This window comes from Drosophila novamexicana, unplaced genomic scaffold, assembly GCF_003285875.2.
Source record: "Drosophila novamexicana strain 15010-1031.04,08,12 unplaced genomic scaffold, DnovRS2.1 tig00000564-arrow-pilon, whole genome shotgun sequence".
NCBI classification, from domain to species: Eukaryota; Metazoa; Arthropoda; class Insecta; order Diptera; family Drosophilidae; genus Drosophila; species Drosophila novamexicana.
Window position 1 is genome coordinate 91,371 of NW_020824810.1, and position 17,813 is coordinate 109,183.

Genomic DNA, 17,813 nt, shown 5'->3' on the forward strand with positions numbered 1-17,813 from the left:
ATAAATGAATACAGAATATTTTCAAATTAAATGTGTTAGTTCAATCCGTAAATTTCTTAAAAATCACATTTTAATTAAGTAATTCGTTTATTTGATTTCAAAAAATACACATCCATATATTTTTTATTTAATCGCGAATTGAACGTAGACCAACTATAACTTAGTTAAGCTTAATTCTTACCCATTCAAATGGTATTTGTTTCATGTTTTTTATTGTAGCTTTGGACCATAAATTGACAATTCCTTAATAACAACATTTCGTGTTCCATTCGATAATCCAGTTTTGAAATGTTTCATCATAGTTGCGCATGGAGTTCGTGTTGTATTCATAGTGGGTTTAAAAGAGCTTATTAAGTAGAGTGCGTGTGTATATACATAAGAATTGTTGAAACATAGTGTATAGTTTAAGTTAAATGGTATTATTAGTAGGGGATTATTCAAGCAAGTATTGCTCAGAGAATTTAAGTAACATAACTATAGGGTAAAGAACTAACTAGAGAAGAGAGAGCAAATGGTTTCTGCGCTGCCATCAGTTCTATAATCGATATAACTAACATATATGTATGGTAGGTACATCAAGTGAAACTGTTTGAAAATGCATGCTTAGACACTAAAAGGATACATTATGAGTTCGTAAATACACCTATATTTATCTATATCTATATCTACAGCTATAAAGAAGTATATTTCGTTTAAAATGACATCTATACATAAACGTACAAGTACAAGTAGTTTTAAAAACACTTCGAACTCATCCTGGGCACTTTCTTACTTGACAATAATTACAATATCATTATAGGAATTTAAATTTATAGACTAGTTTACAGTTTCAACGTTTCGTTTTTGGTCGTGGGTATTTGATATGTTAGCTAGTAAGTAGGTAAGTAACATTTTCGACTAGGTTCAATATTTGTGCCTACAAGCTATTTAGTGGGTATTTCAACTACCTTTAGGGTATACGTGTATAGGCTGTCTGTGAAAATATATACTCATAGAGGTGTATATATGTATATAAACATGTGTAGAGTGCCCTAGGTTTGGCTATAACTATTAATATGTGTGTATATATTATAGGTATATATCGGTATAGGATGAACAATTAGGAGTATATAACTTCATCAAGAGGTTGTTAGTCTGCCTATGTCTAGGGTTAAACCAGAAATTCATCATAATATTAAAGCCTGATAGTTTACTTGTTTGTCGTTAAAGCTGATTTATCAGTTGTGTGTGTGTATATAACGCCGTATAAACATCGTCTATAGTTTTTTTTTAATGTTCACATGTGTATACTTCAGTCATTGTTGAATATACAAAGCTTTCTTGCAATATGTCGATGCCCTCTATTTTGTTTTGGTACAATAACTACACCTACGCCCTATGCCCTATATCTACTCTTACATCTACATCTACTTCTACTGCCTGAAGAGGCGTGTTAATCCTCCCCAGCTTTACCGAAACACTTATTTGAGCAGCTGGCATACTTCTAACTACCTTTCCATCTGAGTCAAGGATTGGGCGTCGTGTGTGTGTGTGTGTGTGTTTACTTTGGGTACGTTTGTGTGTGTGAGTGTGTCTGGTGCTTCTTCTGTGACTGGGACTGGGTATCCAGTTGCCTTGAGTGAGCGCGCTTAGATAAATGTTTCGGCTGCCATCTGTTACAAGCATTCTGCCAGCGGCGGCTTCTCAATAGGAGGCGATGGTCCCGACACGGAAACCATTGGCACGGCACCGATCTTGGGTTTGATTATCTTGAGGCCGAGACTCAGATTTTTGGGGCTACTGTGCGGCGATGAGGAGGCCGTCGATGAGCGCTGATGCACTAGCACACGCGGCTTGGCCTCTATGGCGATGCTGGGCGTGGAGGCGCCAGAAATGGAGGTGGTGGCCGTTGCACTGGCCAGCAGCGGCACATGCACCAGTTCCTCGACTGTTTCTGCAGAATCCTGTGAGTCGTGCACAATGGCCGAGGCATCGCTGTGGATCAACGCTGATATAGAGTTGGTGTCATCGTCTTGCATATACGGCGGTGGTGCCTCTAGTGAAATGCTGCCTACTATGACATTGGCCGTGGTAATAGCAGAGGCACGCGCCAGCAAACTAGTCACAGCTGTTTTCGGTTGCTTGGCGTCGTGGAGCACGGGTAGCGTTAGCAGCTCGCCGGCGTTGCCGCCGCACTCCTTCATTTCAATGTCCTGGGAAGAGTTTTGCTGCTGCTGCTGGACGGAGTCATCATCTGTGCGCCACGGACGCAGACTCTTCTGCAAGCCAAATATTTATTCTGTGCTCATGTGCGGTAGATCAAGTACTTACCCTGCGTCCATTGTCGGTAATATTCTCGGCACTCTTGGCCTTGCGACAGAGCACACTCTGTGAGCCATGGCGCCGCAGGAACTCAATGGAATCGAATCCGCGACCCTCCGACGAGACGAATATGGCCGAATTGATGCGGCTGCGCGTGCAGCGTTCCGAGATCGATGTGGAACGCTCCTCCGCGAGCATGTGGATGTGCTGCAAAATAGAGATCATTAGTAAGGCATTGAATAATGAGTCAACATCTGGGAGTCTTTGCGATGATTTCCTTACGCGGCTATTGCAGTGCAACGGTGGGTGAGCAAAGGTGCCGCCACATTCACTGCTGTCGAACTGTATTCTCAATGCAATATTGAAATAGAGAAAGAGAGAAGAGAAATAACAGATAAGGAAAGAGACCCAAAGAGAGGTGGAAGAAATGTCAGACATTACACACAAACACACACGCATACACACACAATTTCTATATCGAAGAACAGGAGTTAAGGGCTTTAATGTTGCCGCAACGATTTACTAAGCTCTATGCAAGTAAATGTCCTCTTCAGGCGATTAACAACAACAACAACAACGGCAAGCGAAAAGCGTAAAGCAACCTGCACAAACAACTACAAAAGCGATACGTGAACTGAGTGTGAATTTGAATTTGGTGTTCTTTGGTTTGCTCGGCTGTGTTCTGGCTGTGCTTTTGTGAAGCGCGAGTCTAGAATTGACTCTCTAACTGTACAAGGTGTAAAGGTGTTCAGGTGCGTATTTTTGTTTGGTGCTCTAAAATACTTTTCAACGCTGCAAACGGCGGGCGATCAAACGGTATACGGTTTAACGATAAACGATTAACGATTAACGTGCCCAATGTTCAACAACACGAAGTGCATGGCGTTTGGTGCAATTATCGGAATCGATAAGCGAGCGAAACGAACGAACTTAACGAAAGAATGAACGAATGAACGAACGAACGCACAAATTGACGAGCGAACGTTCGATTCGGTTTTCGTTTCTCGTTTTTCGTTTTTCGGTTGGCGTTTCGAAAAGCACTTACGCTGGCCGGTTCACTGTAGTTGCTGTGATTGAGCATGGACGATTCGGTGTGTATGGTATCGCTGGCGACCATGCTGTGATATTTCTGCAGCTGCAGCGTGGACGAGCCGCGACTCTCGCGCGATCCATCCCGGCTGCGATCGGCGCACGAATACTGGCGCCGGTACTGTCGACGCCGGCGTCCAACATTGGCCGCAGCAGATGTGGAGCTGCCGACTCCAGATCCGATTGGCGCACCGCCAATGTTGATGCCGACACCGGCATTGCCGACGGCAGCTGTGCCATAATCAGCATATGCCAACGGTCTAGACGGCAACGGAGGCGGGCGAAAGTAACTGGGATCATAGCTGAACTGTCGCCGTCGCCACTGATCGTATTGCCGATAGTGGCTGAAGAGGCGCCGTCGGCGCAATATCAATTGCTTCTTGGCCTCGAGCACCTCGTTCTCCTCGACAAAGGTGCGCTCCTGCGAGTTCTTGAGTATGCTGCGCTGTTGCGCAAACCGACGCTGCTTGGCATGACTGTTGACCGAGAGGGGCAGCAGGCGCTGCGGTGCCGGATCTCGTTGCAGCAGCTGCTCATCCTCGGCTGGCGGGTAGCCGTTATCTCTGGCATCCGTATCTGCATGCACATCATCCGCATCCCTATCGGGCACAGCACTATCTATGCTATCCACATTATCCAGCACATGGGCGCCCACAATGGACTGATTGTCGACGCTGGGTCCGCGCACATAGGTATTGGTGGGCGTGCCATGGCTATGGCTAACGGCCATTGTGGGCGTGACCGGTTCACGATGCACTGGTTGCTAGCTCTCCACGTCCGCCTTGTGGAGCAGCGCAAACTGGCAGCCGCAATCGCGCTCCAGCTCCCGGCGCGGATACTGAAAGCAGCGATCAAAGATGCCGCAGCCCTCGCAGCGGGGCAAGCACTGAGTGCAGCGATAAACAGGAGAAAGAGAGAGAGAGAGAGAGAGAAAGGAAAAGAGAGAGAGAGAGAGAGAGAGCGGCAGCGGGCGAGAGCAAGAGCAGGCGACAGCGATTTTTTTTGGGTGGAATTAAGGAACATTTGTCAGTGATATTCATTGAAAGCTCGACACCTCAACAAAGCTCAACAAAAGCTAAACTAATTACGAAATATGTATAGGAAATGCAGATGGGGATTGTTTTGAATATGGTTTTTTTTTTATGCGTTTCAATGCTCGAAACCATCAAACATATACAAATGGATCAATGGAACTGGTTAGGTCAACCGCCTGGGTGCAGTTCTAAATGTGACTATATGTATATGGAAATTGGTTTGGAGAGAGTTGATGCACGTTTCTAAGAAGAAGAAGTATATAAAAAAATATCTTCGGTGCGCACCGAAGCCAAAGTACTCTACAAAAAACTTCTAGAGAGCGTCGCCTTTTCATAGAGTATATGTTGAAGTTCTACAAAATGAGGCAAAGCTAAATCAAAGAATACTACTTAAAAAGCTTGGTTCTTTAGCAAATTATAGTTAAGAAGTAGGAGAAGTTAAAGCTTTAAAAGAATCTTACGTAGCCCAAAATTATTTACTTCATATAATGCATACGGAAACTTATCTGAACCCGACGTAATTCAGTTATCACCAAAGTATGCTACAGAAAATTTAAATTATCCCGCTTGATATCAAATTAATATCTGACATAGCTCCGAAACAGACAAATATATACAGAAATGCTCCGAAGAGCCCCATTTAAACATTTCGAATTGTTATAGAAATTAAATTAATGCCCAGCTGAAGCATTTGAATATTTCAAAACATAGTTTTTAAAGAGATAGAAATGGCTTTGGATAAAGCGGGGGCTGCGGGGCGGGCTGTGTGCACTGGTTGAAGAAAATAGTGCAATATTTTTCATTAAAGTTCAAATCGTATTTACTTGACTTATTGCAAAAAGCTAATGAAATGCAAAAAAAAAAAAAAAAAAAAAACAGTAAGTAATTGAGAAATGAAATATTTTGAATACCTTGACAAAGAAATCGGGGTGTAGGTTCTATAAATAAAGCGTAACAGAAATGAAACAATGGTTAAAGTTCAATTCAATAAAAATCCCTCAGCCCAGCGAGTTGCTCTGCTTAACCCCAACAAGCCCCCCATTAAGAAAGTCTCGATTATCCCGCACCGATTGGGGCACAATCCCTACCTGATGCGAGTGCTGGCCATTGCAGCCGCTGGCGCTGCACACGCCCGTGCCGGGCACCTTGAGCTGCTCGTGCTTGTAGTCCGGCTGATAGGGCAGCAGCATACGGATCTTGCCCCAGCGATTGAAGAACAGCGCAATGGCGCCCGCCCAAACCATCAGGACGATGAGCACAATGCCAATCTCTACGCCACGTATCTGGAAGAGGAAGGAGAGATAATTAATATATAGGACTAAAAGGTATAAGGCATGAACGTTATGAATGTCTAATAGATTGAAATTATGTATGCACTTCTATATAGATTTTCAGATGCGAACTAACCGTTGGCAGCTCCCGCGCGGTTCTGTGCGTCAGCGTATTGGTGGCCGTGGAGGTAACATCGTCACTGCCATTGCCAGAGCCATTGCGGCCATAGATGCCCGGCGGAAAGTCCTGCTGTGATGTGTTCTTGGGCAGATCTACGGAAGGTGGAAAGCACGGATTACATAAGGCAAAATGACATATATTAAGCACACGGCTGTGGACTTACCGAGAGTGCGAAATTTAATCTGGCCGCGACTGCGATATTTTTTGCCCATCCAAATGGCTGTGACAGATAGGGAATACTGTGTGCTGGGCAGCAGACGGTCCAGGACAATGGCCTCGCTGTTGCCGGCAACGTCCTGTACAACCCTGTAACTTAAATTAATTCAATTACCACTCTCGAACGGCAACTAAGTGTGACAAGATGTGTGTGTGTGTGTGTTTGGTGTGTGTGTGTGTGTGTGTGTGTGTGTGTGTGTGTGTGTGTGTGTGTGTGTGTGTGTGTGTGTGTGTGTATGAGTGTGCAGCTAATTGCGCAAACTACAATAAATGGTTAGCTGCGTGGAGACGTGAAATATGAGGCCAGGTCCGTGGCTCGTAATTACAGCATGGGCCCAATATTTCACTTTGTCACTTTGCCAGGCAGTTAGCCAAACATGTCCTAGATTTTCCCGCAATTGAGCTCGTATTACGCCTCCAAATACATATATACATATATGTATATATCTGTGTGTGTGCGTGTGTATGTGTGAGAGCTAACAAGTGCGTGGCCAGGCCAGGCTGCCTAGACTTGTGGCCTTTAGTGCGATGTCTCCTGTTACAGTGTTACAACAGCCTGACAAATGATTCATTATTCATGCATAACATACAGTTACAGTTACATTCATGCACTCACACACACACACACACACACACATACATACACAGGACGTCGCAATGGGCCCCAATGGAATCGCCCTTTGTTGCCTGCAGCCATAACAAAAACAAAGAGAGAGACAAAAAAAAAACTAGCGGCAAGTGTGTAAATAATTAAACTACAAACGACTAGCAAATACCCTCGTAAATATTATTTATTCAATATAACGAAAACTAAACATATAATTCAACAATTGAAACACGTTTTTCGGAGCTTGGCTCAGAGAAATTGTTTTGGTTTTAAAGTCGAATTCACATTCTTTTATTATTGAACAGCCCAGCTTTTTATTACCCTTTCTTTTAAACTTCCCATGCGTTGATCTTTAAAAGTTCTTTGGTTTAATTATTATTGATATATTCTTTCAATAATTATATGTATTTACCATATTTGAAGGTTGTTCTGTGCCTGAAACTTGTTAACAGTCCGAGCAGGAAATTAATATAATTATATACAAGCACTATAAGTTGGGATTTAATTTATAGGAATTAAAAATTAAGTTAGACAAAGTTTTTAAAGCTCGACATGGCCTTCTGGCTGAATAATATTTATGGCATTCTAATTTTAACTACGCCTTAAGTCGAAGCTGCTCAATAATTACTTTAGTCGTTTTAGAATTAAACTAAACACGCTTTAATTAAAGCGTGCCGTACATGATTTATTATCCTGTTTCTGCGCCTCCACCAATCTCTAGAGCCCACCAGGATTCGACTTAATAATCTGCTTCTAGGTTTCTTCCATAAACACGTTGACTCACATTACCAGATGTTGCCTTTAATTTCCATAAATGTATGCAGTAAACTTTTTGCCAAAACGAGCCACACTTGTCTGTTTGTACGTGACACTACCCTGTAAATTCCCCTGCTGGCTATCAAATTGAATAGAGATGCATGCTGTATGCTTTTATATAGCTGATATGCCCCATGCATGACTTAAGTGCCACAAAATTGTTTTCGGGACCGTTTTATGCCAACTTTATGCAGCCAAATAACGCAACATATGTGTGAGAATGTCGAAAGTTTTTGGCTTCTGAAAGTTAACACCAAATGTCGAGAGTTGCGAGTTAGAAAGAGAGATGGAGAGAGAGGTCAATGGTTCGAATCCAACGCTAACCGCAATTTGCACGCACACCAAAACCGTTCGACGGTTTTCTGGTTTAGCGTCTCGCATTAGCAATGCAGATGAATTCAGCGCTGGGGAATTGAATTTTCATATGGTCTCAAATTGTTCCAAATATCCTGTTTGATTTTTTGCTACCTTCCCTTACCAAATTGGTTTTAGCCTTTTTCCTTTCGTTTAGTTTTTGTAGTTGTTTTTGTTCAAGTTCCAGGCCAATGGATTTCCGGCGCCGTTGAATAAACAATCAGCTTCGCTTACAATTGGCCCCTTTCAAAAACTGTGTCCATTACTCAAACTCCAAATTGAAAATGCAAGCTATGTACATACATATGCCATATGTGTGTACACACACACACACACACACACTCACACAGACACAAACATGTGTGCAGCTAGTGGAAACCATTTTGCTTGGCATTTTTAATAACGCATGATGTACATTGTGCGGGTTTTGGGTTTTATGTTGTTTGCTTTTGTTTTTAACATAAGCTGCGCTGTTCTCATATTTTCAAAAATTTTGCGACAACTGGGTTAACACAAATACACCCACATGAAAGGTTGTGGTTGCATATAGTATTTTTTCTGTGCAATCAGGCTAAAACTTTATTGCCCTCTGGGGCGCATATTCAACTAAATTTTAATCTGTTTCGATTTGCTCAAAACTGGTTTTAAGCAGCTTACATAAATGACTTTAGATTGACCACAAGATCTTAAGCCAAAGACAGGGCTACGCAGCACATGCAGGGCGCAGGTTCGAATCCACCTTTGGCTCGGGATAATAATAAACAAGTAAGAGGTTCTAGTCGGGAGCTCCCGACTAGGGGATACCCTGGACCCTCTTCTTCCAACATCAAATGCATATATATATTCTATTTTAGACTCTAGCTCTTATTATTTACCAAAATTGCCCAAAAAACAGGATATCGATATCGATTTTTATCGATTGCTTGGAAACGGAGTAAGTTATCGATTATCGGAAACAAACTCGATCTGCGCGTTAACTAGGAACACCTACATCTAAAATTTCAAGTTTCTAGCTCTTATAGGTTCTGAGATCCTTGCGTTCATACATACGGACGGACGGAAGGACAGACAGACAGACGGACATGGCTAGATCGACTCGGCTATTGATGCTGATCAAGAATGTATATACTTTATGGGGTCGGAGATGCTTCCTTCTGCCTGTTACATACATTTGGATTTTGCACAAATACAATATACCCTTATACCTTTTATACCTTCAGGGTATAAAAACAAGAACTGTCTTAAATCTTTAAATGGCTCCAAGCGTGGCCGCGCCCTGACTTAATCTGTTTCTAAATGCCAAACTAACTGAATAAGTTTATAAAAGTTTGCGTCGTTTAAGCGCAAAATACAATCAAAAAAGTTGATTAAGTATACGTCCTGTTGTGCAGCAGACGGGAAAATTACCACCTGTGCTCGCTGCTTATTTTCAAAATGCAAAATTTGCTTGCCACCAAAATTATATGCATGATAATATCCAAACCAATTAAACGATTGAAAAGAATCAAGCGAACAAGTGAAAAGTGGAAACGAAAGAAACGGAAGTGCAAATTGTGTAGCACACTTAGCGGGGCCTTGACTCTTGGCCTTTTCGTAACGATTGTAATTAGGAGCTGTCAGTGGCAAATGCTCGAAATATGCTAAATAAATGCTCTGCAGCTAATGCTGACAGCAAATTCTTTGATATTTCAACTGCATATATTTCATAAGGTTTATTATAATGTGACCATATTTCAGTATTGATTGGAAAATACCCAATCTATGCAGCGGAATTGTCAGTAATTGTTATTAATTATTATTGTTATTGATGGCATTTGACAAATTGAACCCCAAAGCCTTTGCCAGGCGACAGGCGACAGTTCAGGCACACATGTGCATATGTACACTCGCAGAAAATCGAGTGTACATATTCTAGCATATACATATAAATTAGAAAGTGCTGATATTTTTGACTATTTGACTGTATTTTCTATTTAATCCATGCTGATTCATACTTGCTTGCCAGAGGAACTGCGTTTATACTAGTCTTAAGAGCCTCGTTTTTCTCTCAGTGTACATATATGTTATATACATATTTATTTATTGTGTAAAGTCCACTAGAAAGGCATGCAACTAAAGATATGTAATTTCTGTCTACGCGTCTAGCACAAGGGCGTGTATACACATATATATTTAAATGTATTTGTGTGTGTTTGTTATGTGGGGGGCTAGTCCCATTGGGGGAGGGACTACTACCAGGTTATAGACCCATTCAGCGTCGAGTCGAGTCATCGTCAACGTGTCTATGTACTAATCATACATTATTCATCAGCACAATTTTACTCGAAAAACGGCTGGAAGATATACACCCCCTCTGCACAGCCCCCCTGAATGCCCCATCTAATGAGTACTAAAAATCGATAGTAAAGAAAAACACAAAAATTAAAAAAAACAAACCAACTTATAAATGAATGTCCATGAGAATTGTATGAGAAACAATAACGAAAAAAAAAACAATGAAATGAACGTAATAAAATTTTGATATAGGCGTGAACTTTATGAAACAATAACAACAATGTTGGGCATTAAAAGACAACACGCGCATGCAGCCAAATACACACACACACACACACGCACACACAGCTATTAAATTGAAAACACCTTGAACAACAACAACAACAGCTAAGGCAAAAGGAGGCAGGGCAGGACAACAGCAACAGCCTGCCTAACGGCATTGCAGCCGCAGTCAAAAAAGTCACAAAAGCCAAGCACTTAACTTATTACACGGCATTCCAATGTCCTTCCAACATTTGACGTGTCCCGGCCCCCCGTCACCCATCACCCGTTCCACTTTCCCGCCTTGTCTCGAGCGCAAGCGGAAGTCCTTAGTTTGTAGTCGTTAGCAGAGTCCTTCCTGGTCGCAGTTCGACTTCTACTCGAAATATGCAACGCCACTTGAATTAGATATTCTTTTTTTTCTACTTTTCTTTTTAGACGAGAGAAATCGCTGTGCAAGCGAGACAGGAGATGGTAGTAAAGAGAGAGGGAGAGAGAGAGAAAGAGGGAGTCGCAATGTAGAGCAGCCGCAGTTGGCGGCTAGAACAGAAAATATTACAATTACAAGTATGTTTTGTTCTGCCTCGCACTTTCCTCGCATTTTCCCGCTACCTTCCTGCTGCTATGCAGCCGTTTATACGCTTTCTCGCCGAGTGCCTGCAGTGCAATACACTGAGCGAAAATTGAATGAATGCCTTAGCAGTATCTCTTACTTGACAGTTGACAATAAAAGTGTTTTATTGGCCAATTTTAGACAATTTAGTCATTTTTAGCTACTTTTTGGAAATGAAAGCTGGCCTATGTCTATATTAGATATTTAAAGGTACTATTTCCACATAAATTTTTAGCCCGGAACAATGTAATATTAAGATGTCAAACTAATTTATAGGCCAAACCATGAAGAATATGCCAAACATCGTGAGAATCGGGTGAGTTTTAAGCGCGTTAAGGGGGGTGGGAAATTACCGCCTATGTCTATATGGAATATTTTAGGGTACCATTTTTACATGAATTTCGACCAAAAATCATGTTGCCAGATTTAAATTCACAATTGATCTAGAGGTCAAACCATGCACAAAAAGACAAACCTTTTGGAAATCGGTAGAGTTTTGACCGAGTTATGGGGTTGGGAAATTTCGACCTATGTCTATATGAAATATGTCTATATTAGATATTTTTGGGTACCATTTTTACATGAATTTCGACCAAAAATCATGTTGCCAGATTTAAATGCACAATTGATCTAGAGGTCAAACCATGCACAAAAAGACAAACCTTTTGGAAATCGGTAGAGTTTTGACCGAGTTATGGGGTTGGGAAATTTCGACCTATGTCTGTATAAAATATGTCTATATGAGATATTTTAGGGTACCATTTTTACATGAATTTCGACCAAAAATCATGTTGCCAGATTTAAATGCACAATTGATCTAGAGGTCAAACCATGCACAAAGAGACAAACCTTTTGGAAATCGGTACAGTTTTGACCGAGTTATGGGGTTGGGAAATTTCGACCTATGTCTGTATAAAATATGTCTATATGAGATATTTTAGGGTACCATTTTTACATGAATTTCGACCAAAAATCATGTTGCCAGATTTAGATGCACAATTGATCTAGAGGTCAAACCATGCACAAAAAGACAGACCTTTTGGAAATCGGTAGAGTTTTGACCGAGTTATGGGGTTGGGAAATTTCGACCTATGTCTATATGCGATATTTGAGGGTTCCATTTTCACATGAATTTCGACCAAAAATCATGTTGCCAGATTTAGATGCACAATTGATCTAGAGGTCAAACCATGCACAAAAAGACAAACCTTTTGGAAATCGGTAGAGTTTTGACCGAGTTATGGGGTTGGGAAATTTCGACCTATGTCTATATGCGATATTTGAGGGTTCCATTTTCACATGAATTTCGACCAAAAATCATGTTGCCAGATTTAGATGCACAATTGATCTAGAGGTCAAACCATGCACAAAAAGACAAACCTTTTGGAAATCGGTAGAGTTTTGACCGAGTTATGGGGTTGGGAAATTTCGACCTATGTCTATATGAAATATGTCTATATTAGATATTTTTGGGTACCATTTTTAAATGAATTTCGACCAAAAATCATGTTGCCAGATTTAAATGCACAATTGATCTAGAGGTCAAACCATGCACAAAAAGACAAACCTTTTGGAAATCGGTACAGTTTTGACCGAGTTATGGGGTTGGGAAATTTCGACCTATGTCTATATGCGATATTTGAGGGTTCCATTTTCACATGAATTTCGACCAAAAATCATGTTGCCAGATTTAGATGCACAATTGATCTAGAGGTCAAACCATGCACAAAAAGACAAACCTTTTGGAAATCGGTAGAGTTTTGACCGAGTTATGGGGTTGGGAAATTTCGACCTATGTCTATATGCAATATGTTTATATGAGATATTTTAGGGTACCATTTTTACATGAATTTCGACCAAAAATCATGTTGCCAGATTTAAATGCACAGTTGATCTAGAGGTCAAACCATGCACAAAAGGCCAAACCTTTTGGAAATCGGTAGAGTTTTGACCGAGCTATGGGGTTGGGAAATTTCGACCTATGTCTATATGAAATATGTCTATATGAGATATTTTAGGGTACCATTTTTACATGAATTTCGACCAAAAATCATGTTGCTAGATTTAAATGCACAATTGATCTAGAGGTCAAACCATGCACAAAAAGACAAACCTTTTGGAAATCTGTACAGTTTTGACCGAGTTATGGGGTTGGGAAATTTCGACCTATGTCTATATGCGATATTTGAGGGTTCCATTTTCACATGAATTTCGACCAAAAATCATGTTGCCAGATTTAGATGCACAATTGATCTAGAGGTCAAACCATGCACAAAAAGACAAACCTTTTGGAAATCGGTAGAGTTTTGACCGAGTTATGGGGTTGGGAAATTTCGACCTATGTCTATATGCGATATTTGAGGGTTCCATTTTCACATGAATTTCGACCAAAAATCATGTTGCTAGATTTAAATGCACAATTGATCTAGAGGTCAAACCATGCACAAAAAGACAAACCTTTTGGAAATCTGTACAGTTTTGACCGAGTTATGGGGTTGGGAAATTTCGACCTATGTCTATATGCGATATTTGAGGGTTCCATTTTCACATGAATTTCGACCAAAAATCATGTTGCCAGATTTAGATGCACAATTGATCTAGAGGTCAAACCATGCACAAAAAGACAAACCTTTTGGAAATCGGTACAGTTTTGACCGAGTTATGGGGTTGGGAAATTTCGACCTATGTCTATATGAAATATGTCTATATTAGATATTTTTGGGTACCATTTTTACATGAATTTCGACCAAAAATCATGTTGCCAGATTTAAATGCACAATTGATCTAGAGGTCAAACCATGCACAAAAAGACAAACCTTTTGGAAATCGGTACAGTTTTGACCGAGTTATGGGGTTGGGAAATTTCGACCTATGTCTATATGCGATATTTGAGGGTTCCATTTTCACATGAATTTCGACCAAAAATCATGTTGCCAGATTTAGATGCACAATTGATCTAGAGGTCAAACCATGCACAAAAAGACAAACCTTTTGGAAATCGGTAGAGTTTTGACCGAGTTATGGGGTTGGGAAATTTCGACCTATGTCTATATGAAATATGTCTATATTAGATATTTTTGGGTACCATTTTTACATGAATTTCGACCAAAAATCATGTTGCCAGATTTAGATGCACAATTGATCTAGAGGTCAAACCATGCACAAAAAGACAAACCTTTTGGAAATCGGTAGAGTTTTGACCGAGTTATGGGGTTGGGAAATTTCGACGTATGTCTGTATGAAATATGTCTATATGAGATATTTTAAGGTACCATTTTCACATGAATTTCGACCAAAAGTCATGTTGCCAGATTTAAATGCACAATTGATCTAGAGGTCAAACCATGCACAAAAAGACAAACCTTTTGGAAATCGGTAGAGTTTTGACCGAGTTATGGGGTTGGGAAATTTCGACCTATGTCTATATGAAATATGTCTATATGAGATATTTTAGGGTACCATTTTTACATGAATTTCGACCAAAAATCATGTTGCCAGATTTAAATGCACAATTGATCTAGAGGTCAAACCATGCACAAAAAGACAAACCTTTTGGAAATCGGTAGAGTTTTGACCGAGTTATGGGGTTGGGAAATTTCCACCTATGTCTATATGCGATATTTGAGGGTTCCATTTTCACATGAATTTCGACCAAAAATCATGTTGCCAGATTTAGATGCACAATTGATCTAGAGGTCAAACCATGCACAAAAAGACAAACCTTTTGGAAAGCGGTAGAGTTTTGACCGAGTTATGGGGTTTTGAAATTTCGACCTATGTCAATAATAGCGATTATAGCCCGGCCTTGCTCGTGGCGCGTTTACAATAACTGCTCTCTTCTTCCAAACATTTCATTTGTTTCAGTATTTACGATATTTTGGAGGTTCATTGAAATTTTCGCTCAGTGTACAATAACTGGGAAAACTTCAAGTACACGCGGCTTTTGTTTTTCTTTTTGGACTTTGCCTTTAGACGCGGTCATTTTGGCTTTAACTTTGTATTTGCGGTTGTGGCCTGAACCCTCCCTCCAGCACGAGCCCTTAACTCGAGTCGTTATTTAGCTCAGGGCCGTAGCACGCACACCCACACACGAACACACACAGACAAACACACACAAAGTACACACACAGACACAAACTTTGAGCCTGTCAATTGCATAAAATATTGTAAAGCCGGCGACGCCTTTTTGCATAATTGCAGCAACTCTTTGAACTGCTAAAAAAGGGGCTGTTGTATTTGTGTTTGAGTGTGTGTCTGTGTGCATCTGTTTGTGGGTATAATTAATTTGTGTAATGCCAGAGGTACCTACCTGTCATCTGTGGGCTTATAGGTCACAATGTATTTCTCAATTGGATGCGCCTTCAGATCAATCTGCGTTTGCCACGAGACACGCACTGCGGTGGGCGTTAGAAATGTTACGGTTATATTTTCCGGCGTAGCTGGTATGGTACCTATAAAAGAGTACAATTATAGATATAGAAATAGCTAAATGGCAGACAGAGCTACGTACAGATAAGCTTTGAATAACATATGCGTTTGTCTGGAACTTAGATACTCATAGTACGCATAGCAAAAATTAGTCATACTCAAAAGTACTCATTCAAGAAGCGTACTAAACTTCTTGATTTAAGATGAAACTGTTCTGGAATTTAGGCATAATATCTATAGTAATGTTGTTTAAAAGAAGAAAACATGAACTAACGAATGAATAGAACATACGCGTTTGTCTGGGGCATAGATACTCATAGTACGCATCGCAAAAATTAGACATACTCAAAAGTACTCACTTAATAAAATACACAATATATAATGAAAAGAAAATAATTTTGTTTAAGAGAAGAAAATATGAACCAGGCTTACAAACAATCGATCTCAGATTAAACTCAATACGATTTTAAGCCAATTTTTACTTGATTTAAGCACAAAAAGTACTAGCTATATGCATTTTCTTCAAGTGTACACTCACCAGCCAGACAGGTATTGACCAACAGGACGGCAATGAACACAAACATTGCGCTGCAATTGCTTCAATAGTTTCAATTTCAGTTGCTGCTGATGATGGGCGTTGATAATATTGTTGTTGTTGCCGTTGTCTTGGAAAATGGCGAATTTCCTAAGGTTTCCGCTTCGTATCTCGCATTCGTTGTGGGTTTATTCTAGTTCTATTTTGAGTAGTTTTCAGTTTTTAGGTTTGTTTGAATAAAAAGCTAACTAAAAACATAAAAATCAGTCTTGCTTTTTGTCGTTTTGCTGCTTCCAGTTGTTGCCTATTCGTTGCTTCGCTTTACGCTATTGTCCTGGCCAATTAGGCATTGTAATTGTAATTGTAACTGTTGTTGTTGTTCTTCTTCTTCTTTGTTTGTTTGTTTCTTGTTTTCAGCTGCGGCTAATTTTTTGTGTTTTTCTCTATTATTTTTGGTTTTGTTTCAACTTTAACTTGAACTTTAGTTGGCTTTTTACGTTGTTTGTTTGTTTGAATTTATGCGTTTTTATAGCACACTTTTATGGGCTTCTTGTGTGTGGCGCTGTGTCTGTGTGTGTGCGTTGTCTTGAATCATCAGATATATATATATATATATATATATTGTTCTTCTGTTTCGTGCTACAATTGAGTAAAATTATTCACATTGCGTTTGCTTTTTTGTTTTTTGTTTATTTCTTTTGCCGCTGTTCAATGCCATTTGTTGTTGTTTTTTATTTTTTTTTTTATATAAAATCAATAAAAAGCGAGAAACGCGACAAACGCCAATCGAAAGTTGACAGTCGTTGATTTCGGCTGTGGAAATACTTTTGGCTGGCTGTTTACATTTACTTATGGTTTTTCAGCTAATCGTTTTACAATTTTCCGTTTGTTTTCCAGCCGGCAAACTACGTGCCGTTTCGGCCTATTCGTTGAAATTAATTCAATGAGACGGCGACGGCGCTGCGGGCCGCCCAACTGCCACCTGTCGTCGCCGTCCTGCGCGTACAAAGTTCAGCTCTTGTTGTTGCTGCTAGTTGTTGTTGTTGTTTAATTTTATGCATTGCGCATTTTGTTAACAATTTTTGGCTTAATTGCCAAAGCATTTAAACAGCAGCAGCAGCAATTTGCGCTTCTTGTTGCGCTTTTCCTTTGCTTTGCGTTTTCTTTAGTTTTTTTTTTCTCTTATTAAATTTTGTGTTTATTTTGCGTCCGTTTCGGGCGCTTTGTCGTTAATTATTGCTGTTGCTTTTAGTGTGTTCCCGTTGTTGTTGTTGTTGCGGCTGTTTTTTGTTGTTTGCGACTGCAATAAATCAAAGTTTTTGGTTTATTAATGGGCGTCGCAGTAAACGTAATGCCAAACGTATTAGTCAAATTGTTTTTCATTTACATACATTATAATTAGCACACCGAAAAGGATAACAACTACAAAAGTACAGTGAAAGCTCCAACTAACGAACACTTTCCCCAGACTCAAATTGCTTCTTTAACTCAAATCTTTAACCAGCACGTGAACAATTTGAATGAATATAATATATAATTTTCCCCAAAAGTTGCTTTACTGTACATTTATGTCTATATATATCTGACAAGCTTTACTTTCATTTTCATTACGGAAATTGAGACCAAACAAAAGTGCTGCATACTTTCAGGCCCGCATTGCGTATACGCCACGCGTAACACGCAGTTGTGCACACACACACACACACACACACACGCACGCACACCTATCTAATGTGCTTTCCCAATACATCATTTCATTTCATATTCATTTCACGTTGAATTCGAAATGCTTGCATTAACACGCAATAGCATTAGCATAGCATTCGACCATAC

The 17,813-nt window shown here is 40.1% G+C and overlaps 1 protein-coding gene across 1 annotated transcript; it reads right to left on the reverse strand.

Annotated features, from left to right (window-relative positions):
* Positions 1–121: 121 nt before the first annotated feature.
* LOC115762303 lies at positions 122–16,160 on the reverse strand. Its single transcript, XM_030704470.1, has 8 exons — positions 15,984–16,160; positions 15,327–15,468; positions 6,040–6,182; positions 5,832–5,968; positions 5,513–5,707; positions 3,347–4,153; positions 2,311–2,508; positions 122–2,258 (listed from the first exon to the last, which is right to left on the reverse strand). The coding sequence occupies exons 1-8, from the start codon at positions 16,027–16,029 to the stop codon at positions 1,656–1,658; spliced, it is 2,271 nt and encodes a 756-aa protein (XP_030560330.1). The 5' UTR covers positions 16,030–16,160; the 3' UTR covers positions 122–1,655.
* Positions 16,161–17,813: the final 1,653 nt, after the last annotated feature.

Coding starts and splice junctions, on each gene's coding strand:
- LOC115762303 (XM_030704470.1), bottom strand. CDS start 16,029: ATGTTTGTGTTCATTGCCGTCCTGTTGGTCAATACCTGTCTGGCTG. Junction 15,469..15,983: donor GGTCAATACCTGTCTGGCTG/GTGAGTGTACAC, acceptor ACTCTTTTATAG/GTACCATACCAGCTACGCCG. Junction 6,183..15,326: donor TATAAGCCCACAGATGACAG/GTAGGTACCTCT, acceptor TTTAAGTTACAG/GGTTGTACAGGACGTTGCCG.